This window comes from Mauremys reevesii, linkage group 25 (genome assembly GCF_016161935.1).
Source record: "Mauremys reevesii isolate NIE-2019 linkage group 25, ASM1616193v1, whole genome shotgun sequence".
In the NCBI taxonomy this organism is placed as follows: Eukaryota; Metazoa; Chordata; order Testudines; family Geoemydidae; genus Mauremys; species Mauremys reevesii.
This window is the reverse complement of record NC_052647.1, coordinates 16202739-16224088: the sequence shown is the minus strand read 5'-3', so window position 1 is coordinate 16224088 and position 21350 is coordinate 16202739. Positions and strand designations below refer to the sequence as shown.

General features: G+C 60.5%; 1 protein-coding gene across 8 annotated transcripts; it reads left to right on the top strand.

Moving 5' to 3' along the window:
* The first annotated feature begins 1096 nt into the window (after positions 1-1096).
* PAN2 (poly(A) specific ribonuclease subunit PAN2) lies at positions 1097-21309 on the top strand. 8 transcript variants are annotated; one of them, XR_005591345.1, is made up of 28 exons: positions 1097-1183; positions 3084-3198; positions 4852-5152; positions 5958-6127; positions 6497-6617; positions 7167-7244; positions 7921-8188; positions 8465-8807; positions 9672-9786; positions 10469-10588; positions 11094-11213; positions 11302-11430; positions 11706-11905; positions 12326-12468; positions 12753-12856; positions 13283-13381; positions 14181-14257; positions 15087-15228; positions 15708-15845; positions 16079-16138; positions 17113-17203; positions 18198-18355; positions 18564-18707; positions 18874-19053; positions 19332-19425; positions 19817-20014; positions 20283-20682; positions 20764-21309. XR_005591345.1 is itself a non-coding variant. In XM_039515114.1 (27 exons), the coding sequence occupies exons 3-27, from the start codon at positions 4871-4873 to the stop codon at positions 20315-20317; spliced, it is 3588 nt and encodes a 1195-aa protein (XP_039371048.1). In that variant the 5' UTR covers positions 1097-1183; positions 3084-3198; positions 4852-4870; the 3' UTR covers positions 20318-21309. The 8 variants fall into 8 exon arrangements, 7 of the variants coding, with proteins under 7 accessions (XP_039371048.1, XP_039371047.1, XP_039371046.1 ...); XM_039515114.1 differs by having other exon boundaries at positions 9672-9768; positions 12329-12468; positions 20283-21309; XM_039515113.1 differs by having other exon boundaries at positions 9672-9768; positions 20283-21309.
* Positions 21310-21350: the final 41 nt, after the last annotated feature.

Here is a 21350-nt window from a genome sequence, read left to right as displayed (position 1 = left end):
GATGGGTGGATGGGGATAGATAGATAGATAGATGGGGTGGATGGGGATAGATGGGTGGATGGGGATAGATAGATAGATGGGGTGAATGGAGATAGATAGATAGGTGGATGGGGATAGATAGATAGATGGGGTGAATGGGGATAGATAGATAGATAGATAGATGGGGTGAATGGGGATAGATGGGTGGATGTAGATAGATAGATAGATGGGGTGAATGGGGATAGATAGATAGATGGGGTGAATGGGGATAGATGGGTGGATGGGGATAGATAGATAGATAGATGGGGTGGATGGGGATAGATAGATAGATAGATAGATAGTTATCCTTCACAGGATCAGATGTGGACGACTTATGTCCCAGGAACCAGGTGAGGAATCTGCCCCACTCTGTGCCTTAAGGCTGCCCTGGTCAGGCAACCTCTAGAGGGCAAGTTTGGCATTCACGGCCCATTCATACTTTGCTGGGAGGAAGGGTGGAGGGCTCAGGGGTGATGGGCGTTAATTGCACAGTGGGTAACTGTTAGGGGGACATGACTGAGACCCACCAAACTCATGTCACGGAGGGCTCCCAACCTGGATTTTGGCAGTAAGGATGTCCCCATGAGATGCTGTCTTCTGGACTTGCTTGCTGTGAGTTTCATGCTCCCTGGGGCTCCCCCAGCTCGCCTTCCAGGGATGTTTTTGTTTGAGGGGGGTTATATATAGTTAAATGCCACTATCCTGGAAAACATATAGAAATGGAAAGATACTGGGCATGGTAGAGCTGGGGAAGGCTCTGGGGATGAGGGTGCTGCTGGCCCTTTAAGTCTGCTCGAACTCGCAGCCGTAAATCGGGGGGCTCGGCTCTTTCTGTCCCCTCCGCCTTCCCATCCTGTTCTCTCTACCAAGCTTGCACGGGCCTCTCCAACCTCTTATTCCCGCCTCCACCTCTCTCTGATTGGCCCTCGCCCCTGAGCGTGCTCTCTCATTGGTACCGGCGCCTGCCAGGCGGGGGAAACCCTTAGCTTGAGGAGCGGTTGAGCGGGCGGAGCCAGAGGGGCTGGAAGTTGCCATGGCGGCGGCGGCGGGGGGATGGGACGCGGCTCCGGCCCGGGCGGGGGGCGCAGCGACCGGGGGCGGCGGCTGCTGAGGGAGAGAGAGCGCGGGGCTCATTTACCCGCCACCGCAGAGCAGAGGATTCTGGGTAACGTACCCGCCCGGGCAGAGGGTTGTGGGTATCTTAGCCATGGAGCAGAGGATTCTGGGTAACATACCCCGCTGGGCAGAGGATTCTGGGTAACATACCCCGCTGGGCAGAGGATTCTGGGTAACATCCTCCCAGAGGGACCCTCCCCCCAGACAGCTGTGGGTAACTTGGCTGCAGAGCAGAGGATTCTGGGTAACGTACCCCCAGGCAGAGGGTTGAGGGTATCTTAGCCATGGAGCAGAGGATTCTGGGTAACATCCCCCGGGCAGAGGATTCTGGGTAACATCCTCCCAGAGGGACCCCCCCCCCCAACAGCTATGGGTAACTTGGCTGCAGAGCAGAGGATTCTGGGTAACATCCCCCGGGCAGAGGGTTGTGGGTATCTTAGCCATGGAGCAGAGGATTCTGGGTAACATACCCCGCTGGGCAGAGGATTCTGGGTAACATCCTCCCAGAGGGACCCTCCCCCCAACAGCTGTGGGTAACTTGGCTGCAGAGCAGAGGATTCTGGGTAACGTACCCCCAGGCAGAGGGTTGTGGGTATCTTAGCCATGGAGCAGAGGATTCTGGGTAACATCCTCCCAGAGGGACCCTCCCGCCAGACAGCTGTGGGTAACTTGGCTGCAGAGCAGAGGATTCTGGGTAACGTACCCGCCCGGGCAGAGGGTTGTGGGTAACATCCTCCCAGACGGGGCTCCCCGTAGAGGGCTGTGGGTAACTTGGCCGCAGAGCAGAGGATTCTGGGTAACATAGCCCCCAGGCAGAGGGTTGTGGGTAACTTGGCTGCAGAAGCAGGATTCTGGGTAAATGAGCAGAGACTTCTGGGTAGGAATCGCTGTTCGCCACCTCCACATTTGTAACTGAGATTTCAGGACTGGGTTATAAGCCCCTTTCAGCGTCCAAAGGTAGGGTTGAGCCTGGCAGGTCTGTGGCCCGTTGAGGAAGGGCAGGCAGGGGCGGCTCCAGGCCCCAGCACGCCAAGCGCGTGCTTGGAGCGTCATGCCGTGGGGGGCGCTCTGCTGGTTGTCGGGAGAGCGGCAGGCAGGGTGCCTTCGGCAGCTTGCCTGCGTAGGGTCCGCTAGTCCCACGGCTCCACCGAAGCTGCGGGACCAGCGGACCCTCCGCAGGCACGCCTGCGGGAGGTCCACCGGAGCCGCGGGACTGGCGACCGGCAGAGCGCCCCCCATGGCATGACGCCGTGCTTGGGGCGGCGAAATGTCTAGAGCCGCCCCTGAGGGCAGGGCAGCTGACATGTAATGGGCTGGGTGGGGTTGGTTCTCAGCAGGCAGGTGGCCCTGTTATAATTACCCTGCATCCTCGCTGCCAGCCTCAGCAGAGGGACCAAGTACTGACGAGGCCTGGGAACCAAATGGACGTTTGCAGAAGGGGCTTGTGTGTGTGTCTGGAGCAGCATTGCCAGTCAGGGGAATCAGGTCACATGCTTCAGGATCTGATCCACTCCCTCTCCAGGGTCAGGAAGCAATCACTGCCCACCTCTGCTGTCCAGCCTTTCCCAACTGACTCCAGCTCCCCTGCTGTAGTCACTGGGCTGCTCTGAGTTCGATGCAGCGACTCATTATTGTTACAAGGTCTGCCAGCGTCTAACCGAGGTCCTCTGGTGTCTGTCAAAGAGCCAGATTCAGTATTGTGCTCACTGGTACAAAGGCATCTTGGAGATACCCCTGGCACAGACAGCCCCTGTGCCAGGCACAAACCAACCTTGGCACTATCTCTGCAGCACCGCTGGGTCCAGGGGCCATTGTGGAGTGGATTTAGGCCAGAGGAGGGAGGGGATGCAGTGAGGAGGAGGAGTCATGGCTGGGGTGGAACGGGTCCAACAGCAATGCAGGTTATCCTTCATTGTGCCAAGGGCCTAACTGCTTATCCTCCATCTCAGCGCAGAGCTGAATACACCTTCCCCAGAGCACTCTGGGGGCTTACTGACAGAAGGGCAAAGAACCCCTCGCTAAGGGACTTGTCATCGTTCGTAGCTCATAGATTTCATATTAGAGGTGAGCTAAATACTGACCCTTCCTAGAGACCTCATAGGCCTTTTCCATTCTAATGCCTACAATGCTATATTTATTCCTGGGGCAATTCTGCGCCACTGCACACGTGCAGAATTTATGTCCCCCCGCAGGTTTCTTTGCTTCTCTGCAGAAAAATGACTTTCTGATGGGGAAGCAAAGGGAAGCCAGAAGAGTGGTCATGCGACCCTCCCCAGCAGTACGTTTTGGGTGCCCAGGGCAGCTGGCAGAGAGGTACATCACTGTGAGGCAGGGGGCAGGACTGGGGAAGGCCCGGCTGGTGGCTCTTACCCTGTGCCGGGCTCAGCTGCTAGTCCCAGCTGGGCTGGGGAGGACGGGACTTTCTCTGCCCCTGCACGGCATCTGGGGCTGTGTCAGACCCTCCCCCAGATTTCTCCCCCAGCTGTAGGAAACTCTGCAAACTCCCCCCTCCCCCATGCTTCCTGCACCCATTGCTCCTGAGCTGCAGGGGGAGGGATCTCTGTACAGGGAGCTGCTTCCTCATCCATCCAACCCCTGTGCTTCCAGACCCTCTCATACCCAGACCCTCCCGCTGAGCCTCACCCCCCTCGCACCCAGAACCCCCTCAGATGAGCTCCACTCTCCCTGCATCCGGATCCCCACCCAACTGAGCCTCAACCAGCTGCACCTGGATCCCCACCCCACTGAGTCCCACTGCTCCAGCATCTGGACCCCTCACTGAGCTCCCTGCACCCAGACCCCCCTGTCAAGCTCTATCCCCCACACGCCCAGACCCCCCCCTTGCTGAGCCCCAGCCACCTTCACCTGGACCCTCCCTGCAGAGTCCCATTACCGTTGCACCCAGATTGCCCCACACAGAACCCTCTCAACCCACACCTGGGTCCTTCCCCAATACTAAGCCCCTCCACACTTGGATCCTGCTTTGCTGAGCCTGCCTGCCTACCCACACCTGGCACGGAGGGGCAGGGCCCTGGGGTGTTTCTGGGGCAGGCCCGGTCCTTGTGCTGTGTCAGGGTTGGGTGCAGCCTCACCGCTGAGTCCGTGTCCTGGGCGCGGGGAGGAGCTGCAGAGTGATGTCCCACCTCTGTGCAGCCAGTGGCCTGTGCTCAGGGGCGGCTCTACAAATTTGGCCGCCCCAAGCAATCATGCCCAGGAGGCGCTCCCGAGCCGCGGGAGCAGCGGACCTCCCGCGGGCATGACTGCGGACGGTCCGCTGGTCACGCGGCTCAGCTGGACCTCCCGCGCGGTTCGCTGGTCCCGCGGCTCCGGTTGAGCTGCCGCAGTCATGCCTGCGGCAGGTCCGGTCGTCCCGGGGCTCCGGAGGACCTCCCGCAGGCATGACTGCGGCAGGTCCACCGGCGCAGCCTGCCGCCCCCCTGGGAAAGGGCCGCCCCAGGCGGGTGCTTGCCCCGCTGGGCTCTAGAGCCGCCCCTGGCTGTGCTCCCCAAGGCCCTGCTGGAGCCGCCACATTTACTTGACAAACAAAATTGGCAGAATTTGAAACTTTTGGCACAGAATTTTAAAATTTTGGGCGCAGAATTTTGAAACTTTTGGCGCAGAATTTTGAAATTTTGGGCGCAGAATGCCCTCAGGGTAGATATTTGTTGCTAAGAACACAGGGGCCTTTGTGTTTCTGATTTGCCCGTTGTTTTAAAGGGAGACATCCAGTTTCACCATGAATTTTGAAGGTCTCGACCCTGCCCTTGCAGAGTATGCACCCGCTCTCCACCCAGCCCTGGATCCAGTCTTAGACCCTCACCTCAACCCCGCCCTGCTGCAGAATGTGGAGCTGGATGCAGAGGGGGTGCCGTTGGAGGGCATCCCGGTGCCGGAGTCGGTGCACATCATGGAGGGCATGTACTCGGAGCTGCACACCGTGGTCTCCGAGGTGGGGGTACCCGTCTCCGTCTCCCATTTCGATCTGCACGAAGAGATGCTCTGGGTGGGGAACCACGGGGTAGGTGGCGCTTGGGGTTCCCTGTGGCAGAGCAGCCTTGGGGAAGGGGGTTACTGTGGTTTAGATTAGTCACTTGTCTGCTCTGATTTTATGGGCTGTAAGGTTTTTCTTTCTTCCATGGGTCTTGGGCCATTTTCCAATGAGGGAAATGACTTAAGGATTCTTCGGGGATTTGGGGATAAAGGCGAGGATGTGAGACTCAAAACAGGGGCTGATCTCTTCTCCCTCCGTTTGTCGGGTGGTGAGTGGATGAACCAGTGAGACAGATGAGAATCCCTCTCTGGATACTGGAGCAGAACGTGGGACATAGGTTTGGAAGGGACCTCATTGAATCCAGTCCTCTGCTAGCGCAGGCCATCGTAGGAGTCTTTGCACCAGAACAGACCAATGCTCCATCTAGTCTGGTAGCCCTTCCTCCCTGCCGTACCACGACACAGCGGTCCAAGGCAAGCCAGCGTCTGGCAGCTGCAGCTAGACGGGAATGCACACGTTCTGAACAGGGAGGGTAGTTATCCACTGGACCAGTTCACCAGGGATTGCGATGGAGTCTCCATCCCTGGCAGTTTTGAAATCCAGGTTGGATGTTGTTCTAAAACACGCGCTCTGGTTCAGAGAGGAGTTAGTTCAGGGCAGTCCTGTGGCCTGTGCTAGCCGGGATGTCAGACTCGATGGTCACAGTGGGCCCGTCTGACTTTGGACTCTGACTCGGTGGCGTCAAACTGCATTGTTAGCGTGAGGATGATGAGGTGTTGGAGGGGTTGAAGAGTCCACCCCAGGCCGGCCTTTCCTCTCCGCTTCCTTTCAGGGTCACGCCACCTCGTTCTTCGGCCCGGCCCTGGAGCGCTATTCCTCCTTCCAGGTGAGCACCAGCGACGACGTCCGGCAGATCCAGAGCCTGGAGAACGGCGTCCTCTTCCTGAGCAAGACGAACCTCAAGTACATGTCCCGGGGGGGCCTGATCATCTTCGACTACCTGTGAGTTTCCTCCGCAGGGCGGCGCCTGGCTGTGCTGACAGAAGGAAAGCCTCACGCTGGCCCTGTAGGGATCCTCTCTAGGCCGAGGAGGGAGCCCCGTTCAGTCCGTGGCCTACACGAGGCGGCTGCTAACGGTGATGTGACAGGGGCACCTAGGAACTCCTGCAGCTCCCTTCGCACAGGGGAAGGGGAAAAGCTCCCATATCAACACTGACCCGATCTGATCGAGTCTGTGCTGTGGGGGGCCTGCCCCCCCTTTGCACATGGCCCTGCTGGGGGGAGGTGCGCGAAGCAGAGCGTGTCTGGGGGAGGAGGGAGGCCCGAGCCGAGCAGGAGAATGAGTGTTTGCTCCCTCTCCCTTTGCGTCAGCATGGACGAGAGCGAGGACGTGCACAGCCTGCTGCTGACAGACAGGAGCACCCTGCTGATCGGGGGGCTCCAGAACCACGTGATCGAGATCGACCTTAACACCGTCCAGGAGACCCAGAAGGTACCAATGGCCTTGGGTCGGCCTCTGTTCCCAGGCCTGATCCTGAGGGGTACTGAGCACCTTGGCCTCTCATTGGCTTGGGTGGCAGAGGCAGGTGCCTGGCGCCCCTTGGGGGTCAGGCCCCACTGGGTTTGGAGGGGTACAGCAGGGAGAGGTCTCTCTGCCCCCTATTCTGATGTATTCAGCTTGTCCCAGAGGGGTGCTGGGGAGGGGTTCCACATGCCTCCTGCTAATGCAGAGGCTGCTGCTGGGGAAGAACCCCTCAACGACCCTTTGTCTGCAGATCCCTGGCCCCTGTGTGCAGGCTGGTTAATGAATAAGGCCCCACTAAACAGCAGGGGAAACTGAGGTACAGAGAGGGGTCTGTGACAGAGGGAGGACTAGAACCCCAGCTTTAACCACTAGTTCACGCTGCCTTCCCCCGGGCTGGGACCAGGCTCTGGTTTCTGTGCTGCCAGAGACACGTTTGCCAGTTCACAGCCCCGGAGGCTAGCTGCCATCTCCACTGAGGGTGAGTGTCTTCTCCTCTCTTCACCCTTTCCTTTCCAGTACACCGTGGAGGTGCCCGGCGTCACCATCCTGAGGCAGTCCAACCGCTTCTTCTTCTGCGGACACACGACAGGGAAGGTACCCTCAGCCCTGCTCCTGCCTGGCGAGTCCTCTCCCAGGGACTCTGACGTAGGAGCTCGAGCCGGCCGTGGTCGGGATGATAGAACAGGGCTGCTTGCCATAGGAGGGACTGGACTCATTGACCCAGGAGTTCCCTTCCAGGGCTGCGTGTCCAGCTCTGGCATAACAAAGCTCTGTCTCCTCTCAGCTGCTCGGGGCCGTACACCTGCCTAGGCAGGCGGCTCGAGGGGAGTGTGTGTTTCTCTGGCACCGCTCCCCCCGAAGGGCACCAAAGCACTTCACACAGTGGCCTTCCAGCCACCTCTGGTGGGGGGCAGCAGCTGATGGTGGAGAGAGGGCTGGGAGGCTGAGTCCGCGCCCTGCTCCCGCGCCAGGCCATCATGGCAGTTCCCATGTATTCAGTCTGTCTTGGGTACCGACCGGCCCCCGTCGCTGTCATGGCCTCACAGGGCCCTGATCCCTGTGGTGCAGACGGACACAGAGAGGCTGAGGGACTTGCCGTGGTGTCACAGGCCCAGGAAGTCTGGGGTGGATCAAGGAACTCTACCCCCAGTCTCCCACGTCCTGTGCTAGTGCTCTAACCACTGGCCCTTCCTTCCTCTCCTGTTTGTCCCCCTGTGATCTCCCCCTGCCTCTGTTCCTGTTACCGGTGCTTCCTTTGTGCCACCCCCAGGTGTCCCTGCGGGATCTACGCACCTTCGCGGCGGAGCACGAGTTCGACGCCTACTCAGGCAGCCTGTCGGATTTCGACGTCCACGGCAACCTGCTGGTGACGTGCGGCTTCTCCAGCCGCATGAACGGCTTGGCCTGCGACCGCTTCCTGAAGGTGTATGACCTGCGCATGATGCGGGCCATCACCCCGCTGCAGGTCCACGTGGACCCCCTCTTCCTCAAGTTCATCCCCACCTACACCTCCCGGCTGGCCATCATCTCCCAGACAGGTAGGCGGTTCGCCTTGGGCTCCCTAGTCCTTGGGTTTAGTCCGGATCCTGTGGAACCGCAGGTTCGAATCCAGCAAGGTCTGACTCGGCCCTTGTCTGGCAGCTCAGCGGAGTGTCTTGCAGAGCTCCAGGAAGGGGTCCTTGTGTCTGGTCCGTAAAGTGCTGTGGGATCTCTGGATGGAAGCCGGTGTGGGGCCTTATCGGTGTGAGGTTTGCTGGGAGTCCTGCGCTGTGCCCCAGATCCCCTCCCTGAAGCCTCTCTGCTCTTCCCATCAGGGCAGTGCCAGTTCTGCGAGCCCACGGGCCTTGCCAACCCCGCTGACATCTTCCACGTCAACACGGTGGGGCAGCTGATCATGACCTTTGACGTGTCGGCCAGCAAGCAGGCCATGGTGTTCGGCGACTCGGAGGGCTGCGTCCACCTCTGGGCCGACTCGCCCGAGGTCACCTTCAATGCCTACTCCCGGGAGACCGACTTTGCCCTGCCCTGCATGGTAGACACCCTGCCTCACCTGGACTGGAACCAGGACCTCATGCCCCTTTCTCTGATCCCCGTGCCGCTGACCAGCGAGACGCTGCTGTCAGACTGGCCTGCTGCCAACTCCGCCCCTGCGCCCAGGTAACTCATCAGGGCTCTCGCAAAGAGCATGTAAGTAGCCTGTGAGCTCCCCCAGACGGCATCCTGCCACCTTGGTAGGGTGACCAGATGTCCCGATTTTACAGGGACAGTCCCAATATTTGGGGCTTTTTCTTATATAGGCTCCTATTACCCGCCACCTTCTGTCCCGATTTTTCACACTTGCTGACTGGCCACCCTACACCTCAGACTTGGTTCCCGTTTGCTCTCCTGAGCCAGGCAGGATTGGGCCGGGTCAGGTACTGAAGGGGAAAGAGCAGGGTGCTTCAGGAAGTGGTACTGACGATCCAACAGGAGACATTCCCTCCGGAGTCAGTACCGAACCAGTGCCCCAGCCTTCTGGCCTGATGAGTTGTAATTCTGAGGTCCTGGTTGCTTGTGGTCATGGGAAATCCCACGGCACTTCCTCAAGAATCTGTGTGTTGCCCTTGGCTTCCTGGTCAAATTCCAATTTAGGTAATTACATTCTGTGTATCTAAATATCCCCTTCCCCAGCTGACCCGCTTTAGTATTCTCCTTTGGCCCTGTCCTAAATTGCTGTGCAGTCAGCTGCTGAGTTCCACCCCAGAGGCAGCTGCAGTAAGTGAAACGCCATGCTCCGCTTGGTGGTCTGGTGGCGATTCGCCATGGCACAGAACCCCTCACCGTTAGCCCCGGGGCTGGCCTTGGCCATAGAGAAGCCAAGGATCGAATGCATTCCAGGGAACAGTCCTGTCATCACTTTGGCTGGGAAGGTGGGAGCCGGTGTCTGGGGTGGAAGTTGTACAGCTGCTCTCTCGGTTCTGTGAACAAATCCAGGACGTGTCAGCACCTCTGGCTGGCCGTTGAGTTGTGTGTGTTTTGTAGGCGGGCCCCGCCTGTAGACCCCGAGATCCTGCGCACCATGAAGAAAGTGGGTTTCATCGGCTATGCACCAAACCCAAGGACCAAGCTCCGGAACCAGGTGTGCGTACGCGCGGAGGCGAGTCCTGAGCCTCTGTCTGCCAGCTGGGGATGTGCACAGCTGACAGCAGCAGGATTCGTGTAGTGTTGCTGGGCGTTGTTTGAACAGCTGCTGTGTTTCACCCCAGAGGGGGCTGCGTTTCGGTGGCGGGTGAGGTGTTAATGTGGAATGGGATTCGAAACAAGTTACTGGTCTCGTTGCTGGGGTGAACGGGGGAAGTTCTGCATCCTGGGCTGTACAGGGGCTCTGGCGAGGTGATTTTCAGCGGCGTTTCGGCTGCGACGCCTCGTGACGTCGCTTTTCGGTGGCATTTCGGCGGATGCTTGTCCACCGGCCAGGACGTGGGCGCAGATAGATGCCCCGGTGGGCACCATGGCGCCCGCGGGCACCACTGCCCTAAACCAACCCTTGGCAGACCACAGATTTGTGGTGTTTGCACCAGCAGTTCCACAACCATTTAAAAAAGCACCGAGTGCTGTAACGAGTAAGAGGAGGGAGGAGGAGCTTTGGCAGAGGTGAAGGGACGTATCCTTTCCCTTCGGTGCTTTATTCCTTCGCCCCGTTAGTTGATCTGGGCCCCAGACCCAGCTGGGGGGGCTGGGCCAGGCCGTGCGTTGTTTGTGTTGGTGGTTGCTTGCTCCGGACACACTTGGCCTCAGCACTAAGCTGCTCTGTCCCTTTTCCTTCCTGCCTCCCTCAGATCCCGTATCGGCTGAAAGAGCTGGACAACGAGTTCGACAGTTTCAGCCAGGTCCCCGAATCCCCAATCGGCCGGGAAGAGGAACCTCACCTCTACATGGTGGCAAAGAAGTACAGGAAGGTCTGACTCACAAGATCTGCCCGCGGGGCTTGGGGCTGCAGGGGAATGGAGGGGCCAGGTGAAGCTGTAATGAGCTGTCACAGGACGGATCAGCCAGGTGTGCCCCAAGGGTCATGCGTGACCAGCCCGGAAAGGCAGCCTCCAGCCCATGCGACCCCCCTCCCCAAGAGCCCTTGCTGTCCCAGGTGCCTATACAGAAAGCGGGTCCCCCTCCAGGCAGGAGGGTAAAAGAGTGGGCTGGAACCAGCACTTCTCACTCGTGGTTTGATCCTGAGCGGTGCTGAGTGCCCGGGGGAGGTTCACACTGACAACCCCGCGGGTCTGACTCGTGATGTGTTAGCATCGCTTCTGATTGTGTATTGGGGTGTGCTCGTGTCAACGCTTGTGTGTTCACTGAGTGCTCTCCCACACACAAGTGCTTGTGCAGGCGATTGTGTGTTGGTGCAATCGACCAGCTCAGGGCCAAGGTTTTCCCTCGTTTCTGAGGATTTCCTCCTCTGTCCAGGTCACGATCAAATACTCCAAGCTGGGCCTGGAGGACTTTGACTTCAAACATTACAACAAGACCCTGTTTGCTGGCCTGGAGCCCCACATTCCCAACGCCTACTGCAACTGCATGATCCAGGTGAGCCTGGCACCCAGCCCCTCCCCGCCAGGGCTTGCTGCGGCCTTCCAGCGCACCCCGCTCACTTGCCCTGCCGCCGCCTCCCCAGGTGCTGTATTTCCTGGAGCCTGTCCGCTGCCTGGTCCAGAACCACCTGTGCCAGAAGGAGTTCTGCCTGGGCTGTGAACTGGGCTTTCTCTTCCACATGCTGGACTTGTCCCGGGGGGACCCGTGCCAGGTACGTGGGGAGCAGATGCCAAGCACCAGGGCTGTTGGGGTGGGGGGGTGCTTCTTGAACAGGGTCCTGGAAGTCTGACTTGGGGCTGCACTGCAGGGACTCGGGCGAAGCAGCCGGCAGCGTCTCACTTTGCTGGCAGATGAGATCCCCAGGAGTTTGGGGAGGAGAGGGGGGGCACTTGGCACCATGCGGAAGGGGCCACGTTAAGGAATTTGGGTAATGCCATCTCTCCGGTTCTCCCCCGCCCCGATGCTCCAATCCTTCCCCTCCCCCAGGGAAGCAACTTCCTGCGTGCCTTCCGCACCATCCCAGAGGCGTCCGCCCTGGGGCTGATCCTGGCCGACTCCGATGAGGCCACGGGCAAAGTGAACCTGGGCCGGTTGATCCAGAGCTGGAACCGCTTCATCCTGACTCAGCTTCACCAGGAGACCCAGGAGCAGGAGGCACCGCAGGCCTATCGGGGTGTTGGCAGCAGGTAACCCCTTCCCCCCGCCCCCGCTGCTGGGCTAGGAGGGGGAGCTGGGCTTAGAGGCTGTCTGCGGGGGGCTTTGCTGTGGACCAGCTGCGGGAGCTGGGCACGGTGCTGGCTCTCCCACAGCCCACGCTGGTCTGATCCCGGGCACAGAGCCACCAGGGCTCTGACCCCTGGCCTCTTTGTCACCCCTCCGTGGCTGCCCAGAGGGGTGACGGGCAGTGTCCCCACTGAGTCAGCTCCGTACCCATGCCCACTCTTTTGGGTTTCCCAGGATCCTGTTGGCAGCTACCACCTTCAAGTGCCCAGGCCGGGAAGGGCGTGTGGGGGCCTAGTGCCACGGTCTCGCCCTGCCAGGCCTTGAAAGGTTCCTGCGTTATCAGCCCCACCCCCGCTGACCCGGGCGTGCTTCCTTTGCTCCAGCAGCTTTGGGTCTTCAGGGGACTCGGTCATCGGGCAGCTCTTCAGCTGCGAGGTGGAGAACTGCAGCATGTGCCGCTGCGGCAAGGAGACGGTGCGAGTCTCCTCCACGCTGCTCTTCACCCTCTCCTACCCCGAGAGCAACGGTAAGCGCGGGGGCGGGGCGAGGGCTGGGGGGAGCGGGGCGAGGGGGGATGGTGGCTACCCTGCGCCTTGTAAACCAGGGCGCAGCTGACGCTGGCTCAATCTTCCTTGGGTTCAGGAGACCGAGGGGGACTTTTAACCCCGTGGTGGGCCCCACCTTCCTGAGGAGTGAGTCAGAGCCCTGTCCGGAGTCTGGCGGGTCAGATTTACATCCGGACTCAATCTCTGGGGATTCCTGTTCTGATTAAATGAAACTGTTCCCCCCTCCCCTCACATCTGCCCTCAGATAAAACCAGAGATTATGAGTTTGCCCAGATCTTAAAGAGGAGCATCTGTCTGGAGCAGAACACCCAGGCCTGGTGTGAGAACTGTGAGAAGTACCAGCCCACGGTGAGTCTGGGAGGTGGCCGCTCGCTGCCTGCTTATCCCCTTCATTGCGGGCGTCAGCGGGGCAGGGGTGGAGCTGGCGAAAGGTCCCTGCTCCATTCGCCTGGGCGATGGTCTCCCCAGGGAAGCCCAGTCTCTGACCGGACAGTGCAGAGAACTCGATGGGAGCAGTCCGGAGGGGCTAGACGGGAGCTGGGTTCTGAGCCTAGCACCAAGCCCAACGCTGGCACTGCAGCCTCAGGCAAGTCACGTCCTTGCTCCGTGCCTGTTTCCGTCTCTGAGAACCCGGCTAACGCTGACCCGCCTGCGAGGGGAGCAGGGAGCTTAGAGGGCAGAGGAAGCGCAGTGCTAGTCTGGGGCCCGTCTTCCCTTCAGGGCCACTGGCAATGCCCCTTCCCACCCGCCCTCTTTCTGTCTGTCCTCACACAGGTCCAAACCCGGAACATCCGCTGCTTGCCCGATGTCTTGGTCATTAACTGCGAAGTGAACAGCTCCAAGGAGGCAGATTTCTGGAAGACGCAGGCAGAGGTAGGGGAAGTGTTTGGTTGAGTGCAGGCCGGTCTGTTCTCTTGGCAGCCTCGGGTCACTCTGTGCAGGATCTGCTGGCAGCTTGTCCACAGTGCGGTTAGGGTGACCAGACGTCCCGATATTTAGGTGTTTGTCCCGATATTTCGCTCCGCCGGCAGCACTCGGCTTTTTTTTTTTTTTTTGGCTCCGCCGGCAGACCCCCTCCTCCCAACCCCCGTGTCTCCCTCTCATCTGGTCACCCTAAGTGCGGTCACTGGGGGTGACTGCATCTGGAGTAGCAAAGTAGCACCGCAGACTAGTTGCCTGAGTAATCGCCCAGGGTCCCGGGCGAACTTGTACAGCCTGAGCCGTAGCATCCCCTGCAGTGCCGTCCCCGCTAGTGCGGCTCCGTGGACACGAGCTGCCGTCGCTTCCCATGGCTGTAGGACAGACATACCCCGACAGGGATTTTCTTTGATCGTTATTCAGCAACATGAACTTTCTGAGGATCGATAAATCTTATTCCTAACCTGTCCTCGTTACCGCTGAAAGATTCGCTTGTGGGCGATCAACCTCTGAGCGTTATCTGTGTCTCAGTTTGGTTCAAATTACAAAACTGGTTTCCACGCCTTCTAACCACTTCGTTACTCTGCCCTGAGGCTGTCTGGCATTTTGTCCACTGAAATGATTTCCCATGTTTTGTTTCTCTGTGCCACTCATGTCCTTTTCCCAAAGCCAGCTGTCTCCAGCTACACGTTTGTGTCACAAGCGTCTCTCCCCGCTCCTGCGCTGATGCTTTTGCTCTGTATTTTGTTGCCAGTACGCCTTTAAAAAAACAGTGATGAAGAAAGGAGGCCTTGAAATCCCCAAGAGCAAAGAGATCTCGCTTGGAGAATGGTAGGTACTTGCTGGTGGAGCACGAATTGGCTTTTGTCCATCTTAGAAGTTTTGCCATCTGGATCCTTCCCGTGGCCTCGGAGAACTTGGTGCTGTTTTCCCATTTGCCAGTGATTTCATCTTGCCTGTCTACAGCACCTAACATCCCAAAGTGCTTTATAAACTGAAGCACGAACGGTGCACACTGACATGCAGCCACCTCTGGGGTGGGATGCAGCAGCTGCTTAACGGCATTGAGCAGCACCACCCAACAGTATAGGAAACACACGAAGTGAGGAATCTGCCCAGGGAAATTGTGGGAGCAGAATGTAATTCATGTTTGCAGGCTTAAGCCCTGTGTAACGCTGTGTTGTGAACATTCACCTCCACTGGACTTTGGCCAGACGCTGAGGGAAAAGTGTCCCGCGATCCTTTCTGACCGTTAGCATCAGGACCTTGGCTTTACATCTCCCCATAACCTTCAGCAGCCTGAAGTCGCCCTCTGGCATCAGTGGAGTTACACCAGGGGCGAATTTGGCCCAGAGGCAGCGCTCCTGCTGCCTGTTCCACACCCTTGGTCTCTTGCAGACTCAGTGGGGCAGACTAGGCTTCCAGGGATCACCCTCCTCCGTTGCTTTGACCATCTTCGATTGGCATCTTGTAGCCTCTCTCCCAAGAGGTCAGGACCGGATCCTCATCTGGTGTAAATCAGCGCAGCTCTGTGGACTTCACTGGCGCCACGCCAATTTACCCCAGCTGGGGATCTGGCCCTCCGTGTCCGAAACTCCCAGAGCCTCTCCCCTCCCTCCTGGGTTCAAGGTCTGGAATTCCCTGTGTCCTTTCCTGGCAGGAAGGACCTGGGGAACGCCGAGGCGGGGCACTCGTACACCTCCGTCGAAGAGCTGAAGAACATCTGGATTCCCCATTCCATCCGGATGAAACTGACCAAGAACAAGGAGCTGGATGTCTGCAACTGGAACGAAAGCGATGAGGTAGTGGGTTCCCTGGCTCCGCCGGGGTCGAAAGTCCGTCCAGCAAGGTCGAGGGCAGAGAGAGGGAACTGCTGACCGTGGCCATGCTTGTAGGGGCGCCAGCGGGCTCCCCCCGGCACGAGGGGGTTGCAGCGCCTGGAATGTTGAGGCTGGAGTCGAGATGGAACTCGCTCACCGAAGCGGGTCCCCCTTAGCCGGGGGTCTGCGTGCTGGGGAGGCCTGCGTCACCTTTCGCTGGTGCCAGGGGACCGCTGTGCCCCCACTGGCCCGATGGCAGAACTTGGGCATGGTCGGGAGCGGCTCTGGCTTTGCCAGGCTCTGCGGGTTTGTGTCGCGGCCGCGGGAGCTGCCTCTGCCAAGGTGATTTCCCTTGACCCATCGCACGGGCTTCCCGTGTCCTGAGCTGCGTCCATCCGTGTCCTGGTCAGCCAGTTCCCAGCAGATTCGTGTAACTGCCGGGGGTGGGTTCTTCCTTGCAGCTGAGCTCGTCCGATGACCAGGACTCGACGTACATGTACGACCTGATGGCCACTGTTGTCCACATTCTGGACCCCCGCACCGGGGGCAGCCTGGTGGGGCACATCAAAGTCGGGGAGACCTATCACCAAAGGAAAGAGGTGAGCTGGGGAGCAGACCGAGCCCACCTCTCTCCCAGCCACCATGCCCAGGCTGCCGCCCACTGGGACCCCAGCCCCCCCCGGGGAACCCCCTCTTGGCTGGGTGTCTCAGGAAGGGGGCCGTGTTCCAGAGGGGATGGTGCCTGGGCCCCTGGGTGGCTGCTGTGTTTGCCTAATAAATACAGCGCATGACCCAAGGTTGCAGACCAACCCGGCCTCTCTCTCGCCCCCAGGGGGTCACGCACCAGCAGTGGTATCTCTTCAATGACTTCCTCATCGAGCCTGTGGACAAGGTAAGGAGCCTCATTCCACGGGCAGCCCGAGTATCAGAATCAACCCTCAGGATGCCCCACTTCTCGTGGCACCGTGCGAACGGCCTGGCCAGGGAGGCAGCATGGCCTAGCGGGCAGAGCACTGGACTGGGGCTCAGGATACCTGGCTTCTCTTCCCAGCTCTGCCACTAACCTGCTGGGTGACCTTGGGCAAGTCACGTCCCTGCTCCATGCCTCAGTTTCCCCATCTGTGAAGCAGGAATAACGCTCCTGACCTCCACTTCCAGATCTGCTGAGGAGAAGAGCCAGGAGTGGTTATTAGGCCAAGCCAGGTCTAGCGCTCGGGAGGTTCAGGCTCAGTCCTGGGTGCCGAAGAGGCAGCGTGATCAGCCCACAGCGGCCGGGGAGAGGCTGCTGCTGCTCAGCGCAGCTGGTTGTGTGTTTTACCGAATGCTGCTGCTGGGCTGTGAAGCGGGTGGGGGGCTGCAGCGGCAGCAGGGGAACGGCAGAGACTTGGGCTTCCACCAGCCATCAGCCCCCGGGGCTGTAAGTTGTCGTGTCTCCAGCTGCCCAGCGTGAGATCTGCCCATTCCCAGCTGGCCCCGATTGTCCCCACACTCCACAGTGGGGAGAGGGAGCCGAAAGGAACCCTAACCCCTGTGTCGCCCGCATGGGTGGTGGGGGCAGTGCGCGACACCTGTGATGGGACCGTGTGTTTCTGTGTGGCGGAGGGTTGGGGTCTGAATTCGGGGAGCACGCGTCGGGGACAGGGACAGAGAGCGCCCCCTGTTGGGATTCTGCTGGCAGGAGGGCTGGATTTAACCCCACGCCCCCATTCATAGACTCCTCTGTAGCGTGCAGGTGCTTAAAGCTCGTTAAGTTCTGCTCTGTCCTGCTTTGTGGGGTGTGGGGAGAGGAAGCCCTTCTCGGAGCTCAGCCCCTGCCAGCCCAGGCCCCCCGAGTTGTCCGTACACACGTCCCTCCCTCTGTCGCAGTGCGAGGCAGTGCAGTTTGACATGAGCTGGAAGGTGCCTGCCATCCTGTACTACGCCCGGAGGAACCTCCACGCCGAGTACAACCTGACCAGTGAGTGTCTGCGCGCAGGGCTGGGGGGCGTGTTCTGCGTCAGGGCCGCGTGTGTGGAGCCCTGGGCCTGTCTTCAGCTCGGGTTACCCCGCTGGAGCCAGCCCAGCTGAGAGGTTGTGTTAAGGGGACAGTCGGGAAGCGTGTCCCTGCTGTGTACTGGCTCTGCCCTGCCTGGCCGGCCAGCTAGATCCAGCGTAAAGCAGCACTTCCCTCCAGCTAGAGATTGGGGCGTGGAGGGGAGTTGGGTTAGGGGCAACCCCCGGGTCATGCCCCGAGCCCAGAACCAGGAAGTGAAACTGACCCGTCCAGCTCCACCATCCCAGCGAGCTGCGGCACAGGAAGCAAACGAAGCAGCAGAATGGTGGGAAGGGGGCCAGACCCTCCGCTGGTGCAAATCAGCGTCGTTGGCTGCAGGGGAGCCCGGTCATTTCCACATTCTCTCGGGTGCTCAACGATCCCCTAGAACGGCTTCTGCCAAGAGACACAGAATGGTCCCTAACGGCCCCCGGAGCGGGGCTGGGCTGCCAGGCGGAGCCGTCCCACCGAGAGCCTCGCTTGTCCTGTCCACGTGGGCTGGGCCCCTCTCTTGGGCATGGAGCCCTGCATGCTGGGTTCGCCGACGCCTTTTCCATCTGTGCACCCTGGTGCATGGTGGGTCGAGGGCAGGGGACCCGGCCGGGCAAGGCAGCTGGAATTTCTCTGTCCATTGAGGCCCCAGCTCCACACCCCCTCTGGTAGGGCTGTATCCTCGGCACCCGCAGAAGCTGTGTGTGACCCCATAGAAACAGGGGCTGATTTTTGGATGGAGGACAATGGTCCCTGGCCTTTTCCCTCTGGAGGGCATTGTCTCCTTCACGTGCTCCAGCTGCCCTGAATGCCAGGCAGCCCGTGGGATCCCAGCCTGGCCTGGCCTCTTCTGCTGCGAATCCAGCAGCCAAGCGCCTGTCTGACGTCGCGTTCTCTCTTCCCCACCCTTCCCCCTACTGCCTGGAAGTCAAGAACCCGATCGAGGCCAGCGTGCTGCTGGCCGAGGCCTCCCTGGCTCGCAAGCAGCGCAAGTGCCACGCCACCTTCATCCCGCTCATGCTGAACGAGATGCCCCAGGCGGGCGACCTGGTGGGGCTGGACGCCGAGTTCGTCACGCTTAACGAGGTAGAGGCCGCAGCTGGGACGGACCTTGGTGTTTTGGCCGGGGTGGGTCGGGCGAGAGACGGAGCCGTGGGGTCCGGAGCCGTCCTGCTGGGGTCTAGCAATGGCCAGAACCACGGGAAGCCCCGATGGCTGAGGCCGGGCTCCTGGGGAGGGGGCAGCGAGGGCTGGGGGGGCTTCCCCTGCCAACGGCTCCTGTGACCCTGTGCAGGAAGAGGCCGAGCTGCGCAGCGACGGCACCAAATCCACCATCAAGCCCAGCCAGATGTCCGTGGCCAGGATCACGTGTGTGCGAGGCCAGGGCCCCAATGAGGGGATTCCCTTCATCGACGACTACATCTCCACCCAGGAGCAGGTACGCGCCACGGGCGCCCTGGCTGAGGGGGGCTCCCCGGCACTGCCTGCCCCCTGCCCTCCCCAGGAACTCACTGCCCCCACCCCCCTGCCGTCACCGCGCCCTGGCTGAGGGGGGCTCCCCGGCACTGCCTGCCCCCTGCCGTCACCAGCCCCTCCCCTTGCAGGTGGTGGATTACCTGACCCAGTACTCGGGAATCAAGCCGGGCGACCTGGATGCCAAGATCTCCTCCAAGCACCTCACCACACTCAAGTCCACCTACCTGAAGCTGCGCTTCCTCATCGATGTCGGGGTGAAATTCGTGGGCCACGGGCTGCAGAAGGACTTCCGGGTCATCAACCTCATGGTGACTTTCCCTTTGTAAAAGCCTGGGACATCTCTCAGCCCCCGTAGCAAACACGCCTTCAGTTTCCTTCCCGAGTGGAGTTTTCCTCTCCCCCAGTGGGGCTGCGCTCGCAGAGCCCAGGGGGACGGGGGAGACGGGTGAAGCACTGGGCAGTGTGATTGCCGGGGGGTGGATGATTGGGGTGGAGGGTGACGATGGCATGTGGGGGACAGGTTGGGGGTGGGATGGGGGAGCCAGCCCTGCGTAGATGGGTGCTCAGACACTCTCTGCTCTCCCAGGTGCCCAAGGACCAGGTGATCGACACCGTGTATCTGTTCCACATGCCAAGGAAGAGGATGATTTCTCTGCGCTTCCTTGCCTGGTACTTCCTGGGTTAGTGGAAACGCCTAGATCGCAATTGGCCCAGCCAGACAGGGCTGCGCGGGAGCCCCAGACGGACGCCGGCCCCATCGCCCGGGTACAGGGCAGCGCTGGCTGCTTGCGATGTCGCTCGGAGACGAAGGGCACCTCTGGCCCCACCCTGCTTCTGGAGCGCTGGGGATGGGGGCTGCTGCTGCGGGTCGGGATCGAAGGGCAGCAGTAGGGTGGTGTGTGGGGAGGCCAGGACAGGAGGGGCTTGGGTTGAGAGTCAGTCCATCAGCAGAGCTGGCGTGGGGATGGGAGCAGGGGCTCCCTGGATTCAGCAGCAGGACGGGGAGGAATCCCGGTGTGTGGGTTGGGAATTGGGGCCCTCTCTGACCGGAACCCTCCCTGCGTCCCCCAGACCTGAAGATCCAGGGCGAGACTCATGACAGCATTGAGGACGCCCGGACGGCCCTGCAGCTCTACAGGAAGTACCTGGAGCTGAGCAAGAACGCCACGGAGCCGGACGACTTCCGCAAGGTGCTCAAGGGCCTCTACGAGAAGGGCCGCAAGATGGACTGGAAGGTGCCGGAGCCAGACAGCCAGAGCAGCCCCAAAAGTAAGGCACACCCCCCCCCCCCCCGTGTGTGTGCAGTGAGCGAGCCCCCCGGAGCGCCTGTGCGGAGCGGAGAGCGAACCTGAGCGCTTGGTGGGCTGAGAGCCTGCAGGGGCAGGCAATGAGTGTCCCCACCCTCTGCGCCTCTCGCTGCAGCTCCGTGCTGTTCCCCTCCAGAGTCCTGGGGCTCCCGGCAGCTCCCCGCTCCTGTCCTGTGCTGGGGCGTGGGGCCTGGCGCGAGCTGACCCTCGCGTCTTTGTGTCTCTGGCAGATGCTGCGGTGTTCCCAGCTGTGCTAGGGCTCTGACCCGATGAGACCCCGCTCTGCCCCCCTGCGTGTTCTCTGCTACCGCCCAGCCCCGGGCCCCGACCAGTCTGCGACCGCAGATCACACAGAAAACAAATGCGGATTTCAAAACAAGGCTGATTTTCAGCTGGCAGCCAGGCGCACCCCGGGGACCCTGACATCTGCTCCTGTCCCAGGCCTGGCTGCGGGGGCACCACGGGCTACCCGCTGTCCAGGATCCCCCTTCACAGACAGTCACTGCTGGGATGGCTCCAGAAGGCCACATCTGCCTCCAGGTCTGCCAGCCGCCCCGACGGCCTTGCAAGCAGGGACAGCTGTCGGTGCGTCTCCTTCACCATCACACGTGCACATGCCACTTCACAAGCGTCCCGGGGCCATCGGCCCGTCTCCTGCGGTGCTGCAGCCAAGCACCAGGCCCCTGGGCTTCGGGGTATTTTAGATAAAAGCTGCGTGAAGCAGGGAGGGGTGAGGATTGGCCTCCCGAATTTGCGTTGGGCATGTTGCTGTCATCTCGGTACCAGCCTGTTGCTTTGCTGAGGGGTGGATTGTTGAGGCAGGCCTGGCTGGCTAAACTCTCCTGGCGCGTTAATGCCAGCAGGACCGGAGCTGCTGGGCGCGTTCCCGGACTGCGACCGGCCCCAGCCCAGTGCCCACTCCGGTGATAATGTCAAGTGGACGAGTGGCAGGACGAAGACGCCGTGAACTCACATTGTCCCGGCACCAGCACCAAGAGGCAGTGGCGTGTAGGGATGCCGGGCTGTGCCAGGAAGCCAGAGCAGCAGCGTGAGGGTCTGCTCCATCCACGCTTGGCTGGCAGGATCACGCGTAGATCCCAGCTGGGGATTGGCCCTGGGATCAGTGGAGTCGCCCCCTTTGCACCCTCTGGTCTTTTTAACTCCCCCCTCCCCTGTATTCTGCGAGGGCTGAGGTGCGCTCGGCCATCTCTGGCATGTACCAAATTCATAAAGTGGCCAGCCGGTGCCTTCAGCATCTGCCTGTGGTCCTGTCTCCTCCTTTCTCATTGGTTGGTGGT